Here is a 14,419-nt window from a genome sequence, read left to right on the forward strand (position 1 = left end):
CACATGACTGGTTTTACAGGTAACATTGCCTTTGATTGGATAGGTTATGTTTGAGACCAACTGGAGTAGGTGGTGGTGGGAGGATGTATGGGACAGGACTTCCATCTAGGCTATTACAGGGACATGAGCCTTGAGGCAAGGGGTTGGGAGCAGGGGTTGTGTAGGGATGGATGAGAATATTGTGTAGGTTTTGTGAGCAGCAAAATACCACTGTGGGAGGGATGGGAAGGACATTGGATAGGACATTTCTCATTTCTGGCAAGAGGTTGTTGAAACCCTGGCGAAGAATGTAATTGAGTTGCTCCAGTCCTGGGTGGTACTCAGTCACGAGGGAAATGCTGTTCTGTGGGTGGACGGTGGGGTTTTGGGAAGTGTTGGGTGACTGGAAAGATAAGGCACGGGAGATTTGTTCTTGTACAAGGTTGGAAGGGTAATTACGATCTGCAAAGGTCTCAGTGCGATCCTTGGTATATTTTGATAATGCAGCATCTTATGTTCCACTTTACACCTGCTGATATCATAAATTCATATTGATCGCTCTCCCTGTGTCCTACCAAGCCCTCCCCATACCCCAGTCCTTCCCCTCTCTATTTCAGTTCACACCTACTAATTTCACATAATCTAGTCACTTCTGTCATCCCCTGTTTTGACACTTATCCACCTACAGACCTGCTACCTACATTACAAATATTTTTATTTTTCATTTGATCTGTTGTGACTTTGGACCAATTTCGGTAGGTTTTTCTCATTCACTATCGGCCTACTCCCTCAAATTGCATCTTGTTTCTCCTTACTTCACGTGTTTCTTCCTTTTCATAATTTTTCCCTTGTGTTTCTGTGTATTTTTGCAAATTTTTTTGGGCGTATTTCTATGTTATTTATACATCTTTATGAGTTTTTTTCCACCTTACGTCTTCCACCTGTGTAAGTACAGAAAAGTTTCTGTCCCTTATCCAGAACTCAGTCCCACATATTATTCCTGTGTTGTTGCTTGGTGCATGGAATCTGCCCAAATGGCCTTACCATCAAATTACCCATCTCTGGCTGCCATCCTTCCTTCCACAATGACCTCCATCTGTTTTGATTCTGCCAGTCCTTAGCCCTCACCATTACAGTCTTGCATAACCATATCAATCAGGCCCAAACCTCCTTGCAATACCTTCTCTCAGTTCGTAAAATTCCCCCGTTATGCAATCCCAAATTCCTGGATCTCATAACACACATTGAAACTCTTGCTCTCCCGGAACTAGAGCAACATGCACAATGCCACCTCAAAAAATTCTGGTCTGCAAGAGCAGAGATTTTCTCAGTGGGAGCACAATAACAGGCCACAATGAGGCATTCTCCCACTCCAGTCCTATCATGAAACATCACCAACCCCTTCAAAGGCAGGGCTCTATGTGAAACCAGTAATGTGCTCTACAAGGTAAACTGCAACAACTGTGCCACTTTCTACATGAGCATGACAATCAACAAGCCGTCTGTCCGCATGAATTGCCACCAACAAACTGTGGCCAAGAAACAACTGGACCACCATGTTGCTGAGCACGCCGCCCAACATGACATCCTTCATTTTAATGACTGCTTCACAGCCTGTACCACCTGAAATCTTCCCACCAACAACAGCTTTTCTGAATTGCGCAGGTGGGAACTTTCCCTGCAATATATCCTATGCTCCCATAACTCTCCTGGCCTCAACCTGCATTACTCATTGTCCATACCCATCTAGCACCTTCTCTGTTCCCATTCCAGCACCCAATATTTTTCTTCTCTCATTTTCTACTAGCTGCCCCTCCCCTGTCTCTCTCCCACACCTTCCGTCTAACCTCCCAAGTGCACCTAGCTGCCCCACTCTCCACATTATCCCTGCATGCTACCAGCAGCACTTCACTGTCCCCCACCCCTGTCCTGCTATCCTTCCCCATCCCTGCCCCAGCCTCCTCCTTACACCCACCCAGTTGCCTCTCTCATTATGCCATACTGCTCGCAGTCTGGCTCCAGCTGCCAGAATCTGTGATCATGTGTGTGTGTGTGTGTGTGTGTGTGTGTGTGTGTGTGTGTGTGTGTGTGTGTTTGGATACTGTCTATTTTTGACAAAGGCCTTGTTGGTTGAAAGCTAACTTTCCGACAGTCCTTTTGTTGTGCCTTTCTGCAACTCAGCATCTCTGGTATATGGTGTGTAGCAATTATCCTTTCCATTATATTGTTAGATGCCATCCTAGATTTTCCATTGTTTGCTTTCACTATTTAATTTAATATTTACATTATACATTTCACACTGGTTTGGAACATTATAGGCATTGTTTTAGACTGATTTATAAAAAGATTGTTTTGTAATAGGTATTTGTTTGCAATTTCACTATTTAGGTGTGCTTCTTTTTCAAGCTTGTCCTTTGTATCAGCTGCACATATAATTGTAATTTTTGTCTTTTAGGTGAATAAGTTCCATAGTCATTACTCCACAGTTTTTGAACAGCAGCAACTTTCCCAAACTTCTAGTATTGCTTAATAACCTGCCTCCACAGTTCAAAGATACGTCCACCATCTTGATTTTAGACTCGTGCAACTGATTGAGATTCACTGCTAGATCAATGTTTTTATTTCCAGCTGTTGAGGAACATATAATTCCTTTTTTTATAAATTTAAACTTGTAGGTAGCAAAATGAATATGATGCTTTAAAGTGTTTTGACACAAATAGCATTACTACTGCTTATATCCTCCTTCCTTTTCACAACAAAAAATAATTAAGATTTGTTTTGGACTTTTGAAAGTTTATCATTTTGTAGTGTGGCCCCTCTATTGCTTGTCTTTGTAACCTAAATATTGACTCGTAATCTGCCAAACTGTTCCTCCAGGATGCAAGAGAAGCACCCTGCTAGTAGATCAGTATCTCGTTACTAGTGTGGTTCAGTGAATCAGTGGTTAAGTGCTGTGCTATGGATTCAAAGTCTCAGGTTCTATTCCCAGTCACTTAACAATTCTTTCATCCTTTGGCAATGGTTGTTAATGTGACAAGTGACAAGTTGCACCATGGTTCAGAAGCCACATTAAACAGTATTTTCTCATATATGAGGTGTGATCCAGAAGCAACAGAATTTTTTTTTTGAACTATCATTATTTATTCATCAACAGTAACTGTGTCCACTTCAAAGTAATCCTTCTCAGATATAATAATTGTACCAGTGCGTTTTCTGATCTTGGGAGCACTTCTGGAACTCACTTTCCATTATGGTGTTCAGCTCCTTCAGCGATTCTATTTTTATCTCATCACTGGTGGCAAAACGACATCCTCTCATGGTTCTCTTCAGCATTGGGAATGGAAAGAAGTTACAGGGAGCCATGCCTGTTGAATACAGTGGTTGAGGGAACACAGCAGTTTTGTTTTCTGCCAAAAACTCTTGCATGAATGTTGACGTGTGACCTAGAACATTATCATGAAGCAATTTCCACAAGTAGTTTTGCCCTAATTCTGGTGATTTTCTTCAGATTGCTTCATGCAAATGATGTGTAATTTCCAGATAGTATTCCTTATTGATCATATGACCATAAGGCAGGAACTCATGATGCACTATCCCATAGTAGTGTTACACATATGGTCAAACTTGAAAAATGCCCCCCCTCCCCCGTCTCAGCCCTTAAGGCAGGTTCCATTGGGATAATTGGGCCTCAGTTTGGATTCATATATATACAGCCATGTTTTGTCACCTGTTATAATCTTCTCTAGAAGTTATGGATCATTGTCAACTTAATTCAGCAGTTCCTGAGCAATATCTATGTGGCATCCATTTTTGGTTGAAATTCAACAATTTTGGAACAAATTTCGCTGCTACCCATTTCACCCCCAAAACATCAAGAAATTGCTTGGCATGAGCCAAAGAAATGCCGACATCATCATCAACCTCTCTGACGGTGATTCGGCAATTTTCTAGAACCATTTTCCTTACGTCTTCCACATTTTTATCAGTACTTGATGAGCTAAGGCAGTCGTCTTGAACATCCCTCAACTCTCTTTGAAATGTTTACACAACTCATAAAGTCTTCTCTTATTTATAGTAGATTGACCAGGAGCAATAGTTAACATTTTGAATGGGGTGGCTGCACTTTATTCAATTTTTCAAGCAAAATTTAATGCAGATTCTTTGATCCATCTTTTTTGAAAGTAAAAATTCACTGAGAACTTGAAAACATGTATAACTTGTACAACTCCAACAATAAACTAAATATTCAAAACAGCTGAAAAATCAAACATAAATCAGGAACATGTGTACCAACAAGATAAAAAAAGAAAATTGGATGTATAAAACCCATGAAATTTTTTTTAAAAAAATCCTGTTACTTTTTTATCACACCTCGTAACTGTCTAGCTAAGTCAGTTCAAAGGTTTGAGGAAGGCAAGGACATAGCACCTCCAACAGGACCACCAGCTTTCTGGTTGAGCTTTACCTATCTCATTGCTTTATATTGACATCTTATTCAGAGGTGACAAGTCATGGGATAGTGATATGTAGGTATACAAATGGCAGTAGTTTTGTGTACGCGAGGTATAAAAGGGTAGTGTATTGATGGAGCTGTCATTTGTACTCAGGTGATTCATGTGAAAAGGTTTTCAATGTGCTTATGGCAGCACGACGGGAGTTAACAGACTTTGATTGCAGAATGGTAGTTGCAGCTAGACGCATGGGACATTCCATTTTGGAAATCGTTAGGGAATTCAGAATTCTGAGAGATGTGTCAAGAGAGTGCCAAGAATACCAAATTTTGGTCATTATCTCTCACCATGGACAAAGCAGTGGCCAACAGCCTTCAACTAACAATCGAGAGCAGCAGCGTTTGCATAGAGTTGTCAGTGCTGACAGGCAAGCAACATTGCATGAAATAACAGCAATATGGGACATACGACAGACATATCCATTAGGACAGTGCAGAGAAATTTGGCATCAATGGTCTATGGCAGCAGATAACCAACACAAGAGCCTTTACTAACAGCATGACATCATCTACAATACCTCTCTTGGGCTCATCACCATATTGGTTGGACCCTAGACAACTGCAAAACCATGAGCTGATCAAATGAGTCCCAATTTCAGATGGTAAGAGCTGATGGTAGGCTTCAGGTGTGGTGCAGATCTCACAAAATCATGGACCCAAGTTGTCAACAGGGCACTGTGCTTGCTGGTGGTAGCTCCATAATGGTGTAGGCAGAGATTATATGGAATGAATTGGGTCATCTGGTTCAAGTGAACCAGTCATTGGCTATATATGGTTACGTTCCGCTATTTGGAGATCATTTGCAATCATCCCAAACAACGATGTCATGTCGCCAGGCACAATTGTTCGCTATTGGTGTGATGAACATTCTGGACAATTTGAGTGAGTGATGTGGCCACCCAGATTGCCTAACGTGAATTCCATCGAATATTTATGGGACTTAATCGAAGGGTCAGTTCATACTCAAAATCCTGCACTGGCAACACTTCCGCAATTATGGACTGCTGTAGCAGCATTAAGGCTCAATATTTCCTCAGGGGACTTGCAACAATTTGTTGAAGCCATGAGTTGCTGCACTACAGTGGGCAAAAGGAGGTCAACATTATATAAGGAGGTATCCCATGGCTTTTGTCACCTCAGTGTATTTCATTGTTCTTAGTTATACAGGGTGATTCAAAAAGAATACCACAACTTTAAAAATGTGTATTTAATGAAAGAAACATAATATAACCTTCTGTTATACATCATTACAAAGAGTATTTAAAAAGGTTTTTTTTTCATTCAAAAACAAGTTCAGAGATGTTCAATATGGCCCCCTCCAGACACACGAGCAATATCAACCCGATACTCCAACTCGTTCCACACTCTCTGTAGCATATCAGGCGTAACAGTTTGGATAGCTGCTGTTATTTCTCGTTTCAAATCATCAATGGTGGCTGGGAGAGGTGGCCGAAACACCATATCCTTAACATACCCCCATAAGAAAAAATCGCAGGGGGTAAGATCAGGGCTTCTTGGAGGCCAGTGATGAAGTGCTCTGTCACGGACTGCCTGGCGGCTGATCCATCGCCTTGGGTAGTTGACGTTCAGGTTTCATAACTAACCTTTTTCGTAGGACTCTCCATACAGTTGATTGTGGAATTTGCAGCTCTCTGCTAGCTCTGCGAGTCGATTTTCCTGGGCTGCGAACAAATGCTTGCTGGATGCATGCTACATTTTCATCACTCGTTCTCGGCCGTCCAGAACTTTTCCCTTTGCACAAACACCCATTCTCTGTAAACTGTTTATACCAACGTTTTTAATACACCACCTATCAGGAGGTTTAACACCATACTTCGTTCGAAATGCACGCTGAACAACTGTCGTCAATTCACTTCTGCTGTACTCAATAACACAAAAAGCTTTCTGTTGAGCGGTCGCCATCTTAGCATCAACTGACGCTGACGCCTAGTCAACAGCGCCTCAAGCGAACAAATGTACAACTAAATGAAACTTTATAGCTCCCTTAATTCGCCGACAGATAGTGCTTAGCTCTGCCTTTTGTCGTTGCAGAGTTTTAAATTCCTAAAGTTGTGGTATTCTTTTCGAATCACCCTGTATAGTAGGACCTTCTAAGAGTATCTTTTGTGTTGTCCAGCTAAAACTGATAAAATTTTGATCTAAATTACATGATTGTTTTCTTTCCTCTTTCAGGTGATGTTTTTAATACTGATGTTTCTAGACCTTGGGAGTTTAATACAACATTCCCAATTAGAAGTGTTGTGCTGCCATATGTTTGTGTAGGACTGCCATTAAAATTCTTGAAGTTCGTTGCACCTTATGCAAAGTATTGGACTGGTGCTGATGTGCTGACTCCATATACATTGTTAGTTCTACCTCGTTTAACTTGTTGTGCCTTGTCATTTATTACTGATTATTGTTTATATCACATCTGCAAATGTTATGGTCAAAATTATAGAGTGAGACTCATTGTACATGCAAGTTCTTTTGTTATCCTAGTCTTTGGAACAAGAACGTTCTCAAATATGATGGAAATGGTTTTGATGTCTGTTCTTTTATGTTTAGTTGTTGACTGTATGTCATTTTCAGAGCAGGTAAGGGACACACTGATTTTTCATTATTTATTTTAGTCTACCTGTAATTAAATTTCATTAATAACAAGTATTGTCTTCAGGTCATTCATCGTGATGAATATCTCAGAGAAAAATACAACAAGGCAGATTCACCAGTAACCAGGACAAAACTCTATAAATTGATAAACTCCTTACCAAGTCATTCTTTTAGTTGTTGTTTTGCTGTTGCGACAGTGGTTGTTATAGGAGTATTTAATCGACCAACATTTATTGCATTTGCCATTCCGCCTGTTTTCTTTTGGCTTCATAGAGGTCTTGGATCAAAAAGTGTTGGTTTTGTACAATTTCATCTCCGCATGCTTGTCTTTATTTTATCTTGCATACCCGGGATTATTTTTTACATAATAACTGATTCATATTACTATGGATATTTGACAAATAGTGAAATTCAGGAATTTAAAGTTAGTTTGAATAATTTTGTTGTAACTCCTTTGAATTTCTTACGATATAATACAGTTTTTACAAACTTATCCAAACATGGATTACATCCACGATATCTTCATGTGTTGGTCAATGTTCCACTGCTGTATAATGTTTTGGGGGTCATCGGAATGATCACAGTCATAAAAATGATATACAAGTAAGTAAAAACTGTTATTTGATTTACCTTTATTTATATCTCACTTACAGAATATTGTTTTTAGAACAGAAATGTATATTGTAAGGATACAACCATTACTGAACAGAAATTTTTAATTGTAGGAGAAAGATATGTGGCCGTTTTGAAAGCGATATTGTTATGGAAAAGGAAACTTGACTGAGCACAATAAACTCACTCTCTTTTTTTCTTTTCCTTTCTTTTCTTTTCTTTTCTTTTCTTTCCTTTTCTTTTCACCAGTTGTAAGCTGCTCAAGCTATAGGCACATGATAGTGTCTCAGGCTCATCTGCGGAAGAACTGGCTACCAGACAGAAGAAACCACACAGGAAGCACGAATCAGATCTGTGACAACATTATCTCCAGATTCTTTGGCCTGCACTACACGTTGGAGTTTTGTAGAGTTGGCCTGGATAGATCAGTGCCCACACACCAAAGTTGGTCCATGAGTGGCAAGAAGGGCATTTAGAAAACTTATAGAAGGGTTTCTCAATTACAAAAACCATCTTCTCAGGGACATATTAAAGCTGATAAGATATCAAATATGGAGATAAAAAATATTAAAATACTAGTTATTTACTGCTGAAGCAATTGCATCATAGTCCTAGAGCACCCCATTTATTGATTCCTTTGTTAATCCATGAAACAATTCACATTTTGTGGATCTCGTCATTCCAGCATTGAAAAATTAGCAGCTTAAAATTCATTTCTTACTCAGTAATTGACAATGAATTTTCTTTTAATCTAGTTCTGTTTGTTTTTAGTCTTAACTAATTATTATTTCTAGATATCTTTTAATACAGGACTTCTTACATTAGACAATCTGTTTTAATCCAGGTACTCCACTGCCATATCAAAACTGTTATTTTGTAAATAATCTTTTAGTTTTGTTTTGAAACAGCAGATAGTATATATGTCTTTATATATTATGGTAATTTATTTTATAATTTGATGGTATTGTGCTACTCTGTTAACTTTATTATTTTCTGTCCAGATGAAAATTATAGCTACTTCTAGTTTCATAATAATGTACTAAACAATTTTTAACCTAGTATGCAGTATTTTTTTACATATCTAACACTGAAAGGACAGTTAAGATTTCCACCATTTTAAGTTTTCTTTCCAATAAAGCAGTTACCCAAACAAGAGGAATTATCTACCAGACCATCCTGGATCACTTGTCAGATCAAACAAACAGACCAATGCTTTTGAGTGTGTCACTAGAAAGACAGGCATTATCAGTACAGGGCAGACAACAATATGCAGATTTGCAATTTTCTATACAAAGATGATGAGACTTACCAAACAAAAGCGCTGGCAAGTCGATAGACATACAAACAAACAAACACAAACATACACACAAAATTCTAGCTTTCGCAACCAACGGTTGCTTCATCAGGAAAGAGGGAAGGAGAGGGAAAGACGAAAGGATGTGGGTTTTAAGGGAGAGGGTAAGGAGTCATTCCAATCCCGGGAGCGGAAAGACTTACCTTAGGGGGAAAAAAGGACGGGTATACACTCGCACACACGCACATATCCATCTACACACATACAGACACAAGCGTATACGCGCGGACGGACAGGTGCGCGTGTGCGAGCGTATACCCGTCCCTCCCTCCCCCCAAGGCAAGTCCCTCCGCTCCCGGGACTGGAACGACTCCCCACCCTCTCCCCCAAAGGTAAGTCTTTCCACTCCCGGGATTGGAAGGACTCCTTACCCTCTCCCTTAAAACCCACATCCTTTCGTCTTTCCCTCTCCTTCCCTCTTTCCTGACGAAGCAACCGTTGGTTGCGAAAGCTAGAATTTTGTGTGTGTGTTTGTGTTTGTTTGTTTGTATGTCTATCGACCTGCCAGCGCTTTTGTTTGGTAAGTTTCATCATCTTTGTTTTTAGATATATTTTTCCTGCGTGATGTGACTTACCAAATGAAAGTGCTGGCAGGTCGACAGACACACAAACGAACACAAACATACACACAAAATTCAAGCTTTCGCAACAAACTGTTGCCTCTTCAGGAAAGAGGGAAGGAGAGGGAAAGACGAAAGGATGTGGGTTTTAAGGGAGAAGGTAAGGAGTCATTCCAATCCCGGGAGCGGAAAGACTTACCTTAGGGGGAAAAAAGGACAGGTATACACTCGCACACACACACATATCCATCCACACATATACGGACACAAGCAGACATATTTAAAGACCAAAATATGTCTGCTTGTGTCCGTATATATGTGGATGGATATGTGTGTGTGTGCGAGTGTATACCCGTCCTTTTTTCCCCCTAAGGTAAGTCTTTCCGCCCCCGGGATTGGAATGACTCCTTACCTTCTCCCTTAAAACCCACATCCTTTCGTCTTTCCCTCTCCTTCCCTCTTTCCTGATGAGGCAACAGTTTGTTGCGAAAGCTTGAATTTTGTGTGTATGTTTGTGTTCGTTTGTGTGTCTGTCGACCTGCCAGCACTTTCATTTGGTAAGTCACATCATCTTTGTTTTTAGATATATTTTTCCTACGTGGAATGTTTCCCCTCTATATATATATATATATATATATATATATATATATATATATATATATATATATATATATATATATATATATATATGTTTGTTGTTGTGGTCTTCAGTCCTGAGACTGGTTTGATGCAGCTCTCCATGCTACTCTATCCTGTGCAAGCTTCTTCATCTCCCAGTACCTACTGCAACCTACATCCTTCTGAATCTGCTTAGTGTATTGATCTCTTGGTCTCCCTCTACGATTTTTACCCTCCACGCTGCCCTCCAATGCTAAATTTGTGATACCTTGATGCCTCAAAACATGTCCTACCAACTGATCCCTTCTTCTAGTCAAGACGATATATATATGGGAAGTGTTTTATTTTTTTAAATGTTGAATCACATATTTGTGATGGTAGCACTGTCAAAAACAGTATCATATTGTTTCGTAGTATAAACACTCATTGTATGTAAAAATGCTAATTTTTTTCCAAGGGAAAGTGACAAGTAGATTGGTAAATCTCTCAAAAAGTAAAGTATGATGCCAAAATGAAGTGTTTTTAAGAAACATGGGTTTCATGCTAATAGATTTTTGAATAAAGGGAAACATTGTGTTCAACATGTGGCATGTGAAGTTGCAGACATTGAAATACAGGCAAACTCATCAGTATCTAGAGAAACACTCGTTATTGCTTCGAAGATTAAAATAAAACATTGTGATACACAGTTTTCTCAAAACAAAAGTAATGTAAAGGTAGGCTAGGTTATATTCTGATAGATTTACACATCCTAGCAAGGGTGTTGGGTGAAAGTGTGTGTTTTAAAATATGTGGAGGGCCAGTTACTTTACATAAAGACAGGTATCAAATGGACTAGCCAGGAAACTTATCATTAATTGTGCTAGTTGTAAATATACTCTTCATTTTCGAATTCTGGTACGTGTAAAGATAAAGTAAATTTTAGGTGGTTTTATACATTGAGATCTGTTGGCAAAGGACACACTGCAGCAGAAACAATGTGTGCCGTGATGAGTACGCCATGCCCACCTTGTAAAACAGACAAGTATGCAGGATTTATTGAACCCGCTGTGGAATCTGTTGCATGTGAATCAATGAAGGGTGCTGCAAATGAAGCTGTTGAAATAAATGATTGTATGACTGACATACCAGTAGCTTTTGATAGCACTTGGCAGAAGTGCAGCTACAGTTCTAAAAATTCTGTTGCTACAATGACCAGTGTGGATACTGGAAAGCTAATAGATTTCCAGATTTTAACCAAACATTGTTATAAGTGTAAACCAGGGAATGAAGAAGGGCATATCTGTGTCAGAAACTATGAAGGAACAAGTGGTGGTATGGAGGCCTCTGCGGCTATTGAAATTTTTAGTGTGTTTCATTAAGTTCTTCGGTGATGGAGACTCAGAAGCCTACAACAGTGTAGTAGCCACTCAGCCTTACAGTGAGAAGATTATCACAAAACTGGAATGTGTTGGTCATGTCCAGAAGAGGATGGGCACCAGGTTGAGGAAGTTGAAACGAAGTTTGAGAGACAAGAGACTTTCTGATGGTAAAACCATAAGAAGCAGGCCGACAGACAAATTGATTGATGAACTGCAGAAGTATTATAGGATGGTCATTAGAAATAATACTGGAGATTTGTTGAAAATGAAGTAGACAGTATGGGATAACTTCTTCCACAGACTGTCAACTGATGAAAAAGCAGTACACCACCTTTGCCCTCCTGGACCTGATTCATGGTGCTATTACTGCAATGCTCAGTACTCAAACAGTTCATACAGCCATAAACATTCCATCCCAGCAGCAGTCATGGATATCATAAAACCTATTTACAGAGACCTGGCAAATCCTGAATTACTGAAGAAGTGTCTGCATGGTCAGACTCAAAATCCCAATGAGTCGTTCAATAATCTTATATGGGCTTGCTTACAAAAAACGTTTTTGTTGGAATGAAGACACTAAAGTGGGAGGGGGAGGGGGTCAGTGATGCTGTTATTGCTTTTAATGATGATAACATTGGTGGTGTGAAAGTGCTACAGCATATGGGAGTTAATCCTGGAGCAAACTGCATCAGAACACTTGAATGGATGGACAAGGTTTGCATTGATAAAGCAGAGTATGCAGCACAGTTGGCTGCTAAGGAGTCCAGAAAGAAGAAAAAGCTTGGGAAAAGATCATGAGGGTGATATACAGTATGGTGCCGGGTGCTTCTGAGTGACTAAAAATAAAAAATTAAACATATTTTAAGTGAGTTACAGTCTTTTGAAACTTTAGTAGCCGTTCCTGAAAATTTACATTTTCTGTTGCATTCTTCTCTAAATCTCAGAAACCACTTCGAGTAGAGTATTCAAATTTTGAGGGAGTAATAACGTACATATCTTGAGTCTACTGAACTACAAGAAGAACATAATGTTATGTATAACTAAAATTAGTTAGTATAACATACAAAAAATACACAAAATTTTAACTGTGTAGTTAAAAAATTGTATTTCCAAAAGCAGTGGCTGAAATGCAGTTATTGTTGTTCAGTAGACTCAGAACATACAGTTTAATGTCCTGTAAAAGTTTCATGTCAATAGCTACAGTAGTTCCTGAAATACAAGGAAGCCAAGTCACTCAATTTAATATTGTTGGGATAGGGCATTTCAACTCCCCGTAACTCTAACGGCAAATTTCTATAACCTAATTACATTGCATTTCAATTTATGTTGCAAAGGAACACGATTTTTGACTGCACTGCAGTAAAATCAGAAGTGTGCCACTGTTTTAAACATTATAGATGAATCTGTCTTTTAATGCAAATCATGTACATTGTTTTTTTTTTCTTTCTTTCTTTCTTTCTTTCTTTTGTTTCAGGGCTCTAATTCTCAAGCAGTGGACTGATTTACCAAGAATACAAAGTGTTGTCAGTCTTATGACAGCCTCTTTCATCACTCCAGTAGCTGCATTATCTGTTTTCCCCCATCAGGAACCAAGGTTTCTAATACCTGTTACACTTCCTGTAGTTTTTCTACACTCACAACATATATATCAAACTTCTGGTACAGTGCAGCCGTATCATCATGTGCAGAGAAAACCAACTGGTGCTCATTCAAAAATGAATTTTTTGCTATCATTATGGTGTGTCAGTAATTTAATATTGACTATATTTTTTGGTTTTCTTCACCAGGGTGGAATTTTTCCATTGTTAAAACATTTCTCAGCAGAACTACAGTCTAAACCACAGTTCACTTCAATTCATCTTGTAACTAGTCACATGTATTCTTTGCCAATATCTCTGTTGCAGTTGCATAATCCCCACCATACATATTATAACAGAACTGTTGGCTTAAAATACCGCAAAGCGAAACAGTTTTTTTCCTATGAGATGGGGTCTGTCCCTTTAGAGGAAGTGTACTTAAAAATTAATGAACTGCTAGAAGAATGTGAGAGACGATTTCATTTTAAAAAGCTTGATTATCGTTTATATTTGGCTATGCCGGCTACCCTCAGTGAAGAATTCTACTCACTCACATACAACAAAAGCTCACCATTGTCATTTATTATTGAAGATGTTTTTTATCCACATCTTTCAACAGAAGCATTACCAAATGTTTTCTCCTTGACAGAGTGTTCATATGACGATGAACTAATAGGATTTTGTTATAGTGAACACTTTTATACATCTCCTGTTAAGTACATATTAAAATTTTTGCAACAGTTTGGGCTTATTCTAGTAAGAATTGACAAAATGAAACACTTAGCATATTAAAGACTTGGAGAGAGGGTGTGTAATAATGTTAATAATGCATTAAACTTTCATTTCTGTGATATTTTGTAGACAAATATGAGTTCCTATTTTATATTTTTAAGTGAATGAGCTGTATATATTTGTAGGCCTGTGAATTGTATAATATGTACATTTGCACCGAGTACATAAAGAATGGATGAAATTAGGAAGTTTGTGCTTTATTTGACTCCACATGTTTCATAATAAAGCATTGAACCATAATTATCAGAAACTTGTTATTGCTTCCTTCCAAATGTGAGTGTGAGTTCTTTTATTGTAAATAAACTCAATTACAAAGTCTCATAGCTGTTTTAATTCTGGATGATGGTGGAGATTCAGTTGTTTAGAACAGCATGAAAGGAAGTAAACGCTTTCTTTATCCACTCATCTATATTTATTGTTTCCTAGTTTAAAAGTTACTGATTCCT

At 38.7% G+C, this 14,419-nt stretch overlaps 1 protein-coding gene across 1 annotated transcript in view; it reads left to right on the forward strand.

Moving 5' to 3' along the window:
• LOC126259552 (GPI mannosyltransferase 4) overlaps nt 1–14,213 on the forward strand; it is a 37,681-nt gene extending 23,468 nt beyond the window's left edge. The window contains exons 2-4 of the mRNA XM_049956442.1: nt 6,683–7,083; nt 7,164–7,702; nt 13,079–14,213. Of these exons, the coding sequence (XP_049812399.1) occupies nt 6,683–7,083; nt 7,164–7,702; nt 13,079–13,973 (1,835 nt within the window). The 3' untranslated portion in view covers nt 13,974–14,213. The remainder of the gene's footprint in view (nt 1–6,682; nt 7,084–7,163; nt 7,703–13,078) is intronic.
• Nucleotides 14,214–14,419: the final 206 nt, after the last annotated feature.

Source organism: Schistocerca nitens, chromosome 1 (assembly GCF_023898315.1).
Source record: "Schistocerca nitens isolate TAMUIC-IGC-003100 chromosome 1, iqSchNite1.1, whole genome shotgun sequence".
Classification (NCBI taxonomy): domain Eukaryota; kingdom Metazoa; phylum Arthropoda; class Insecta; order Orthoptera; family Acrididae; genus Schistocerca; species Schistocerca nitens.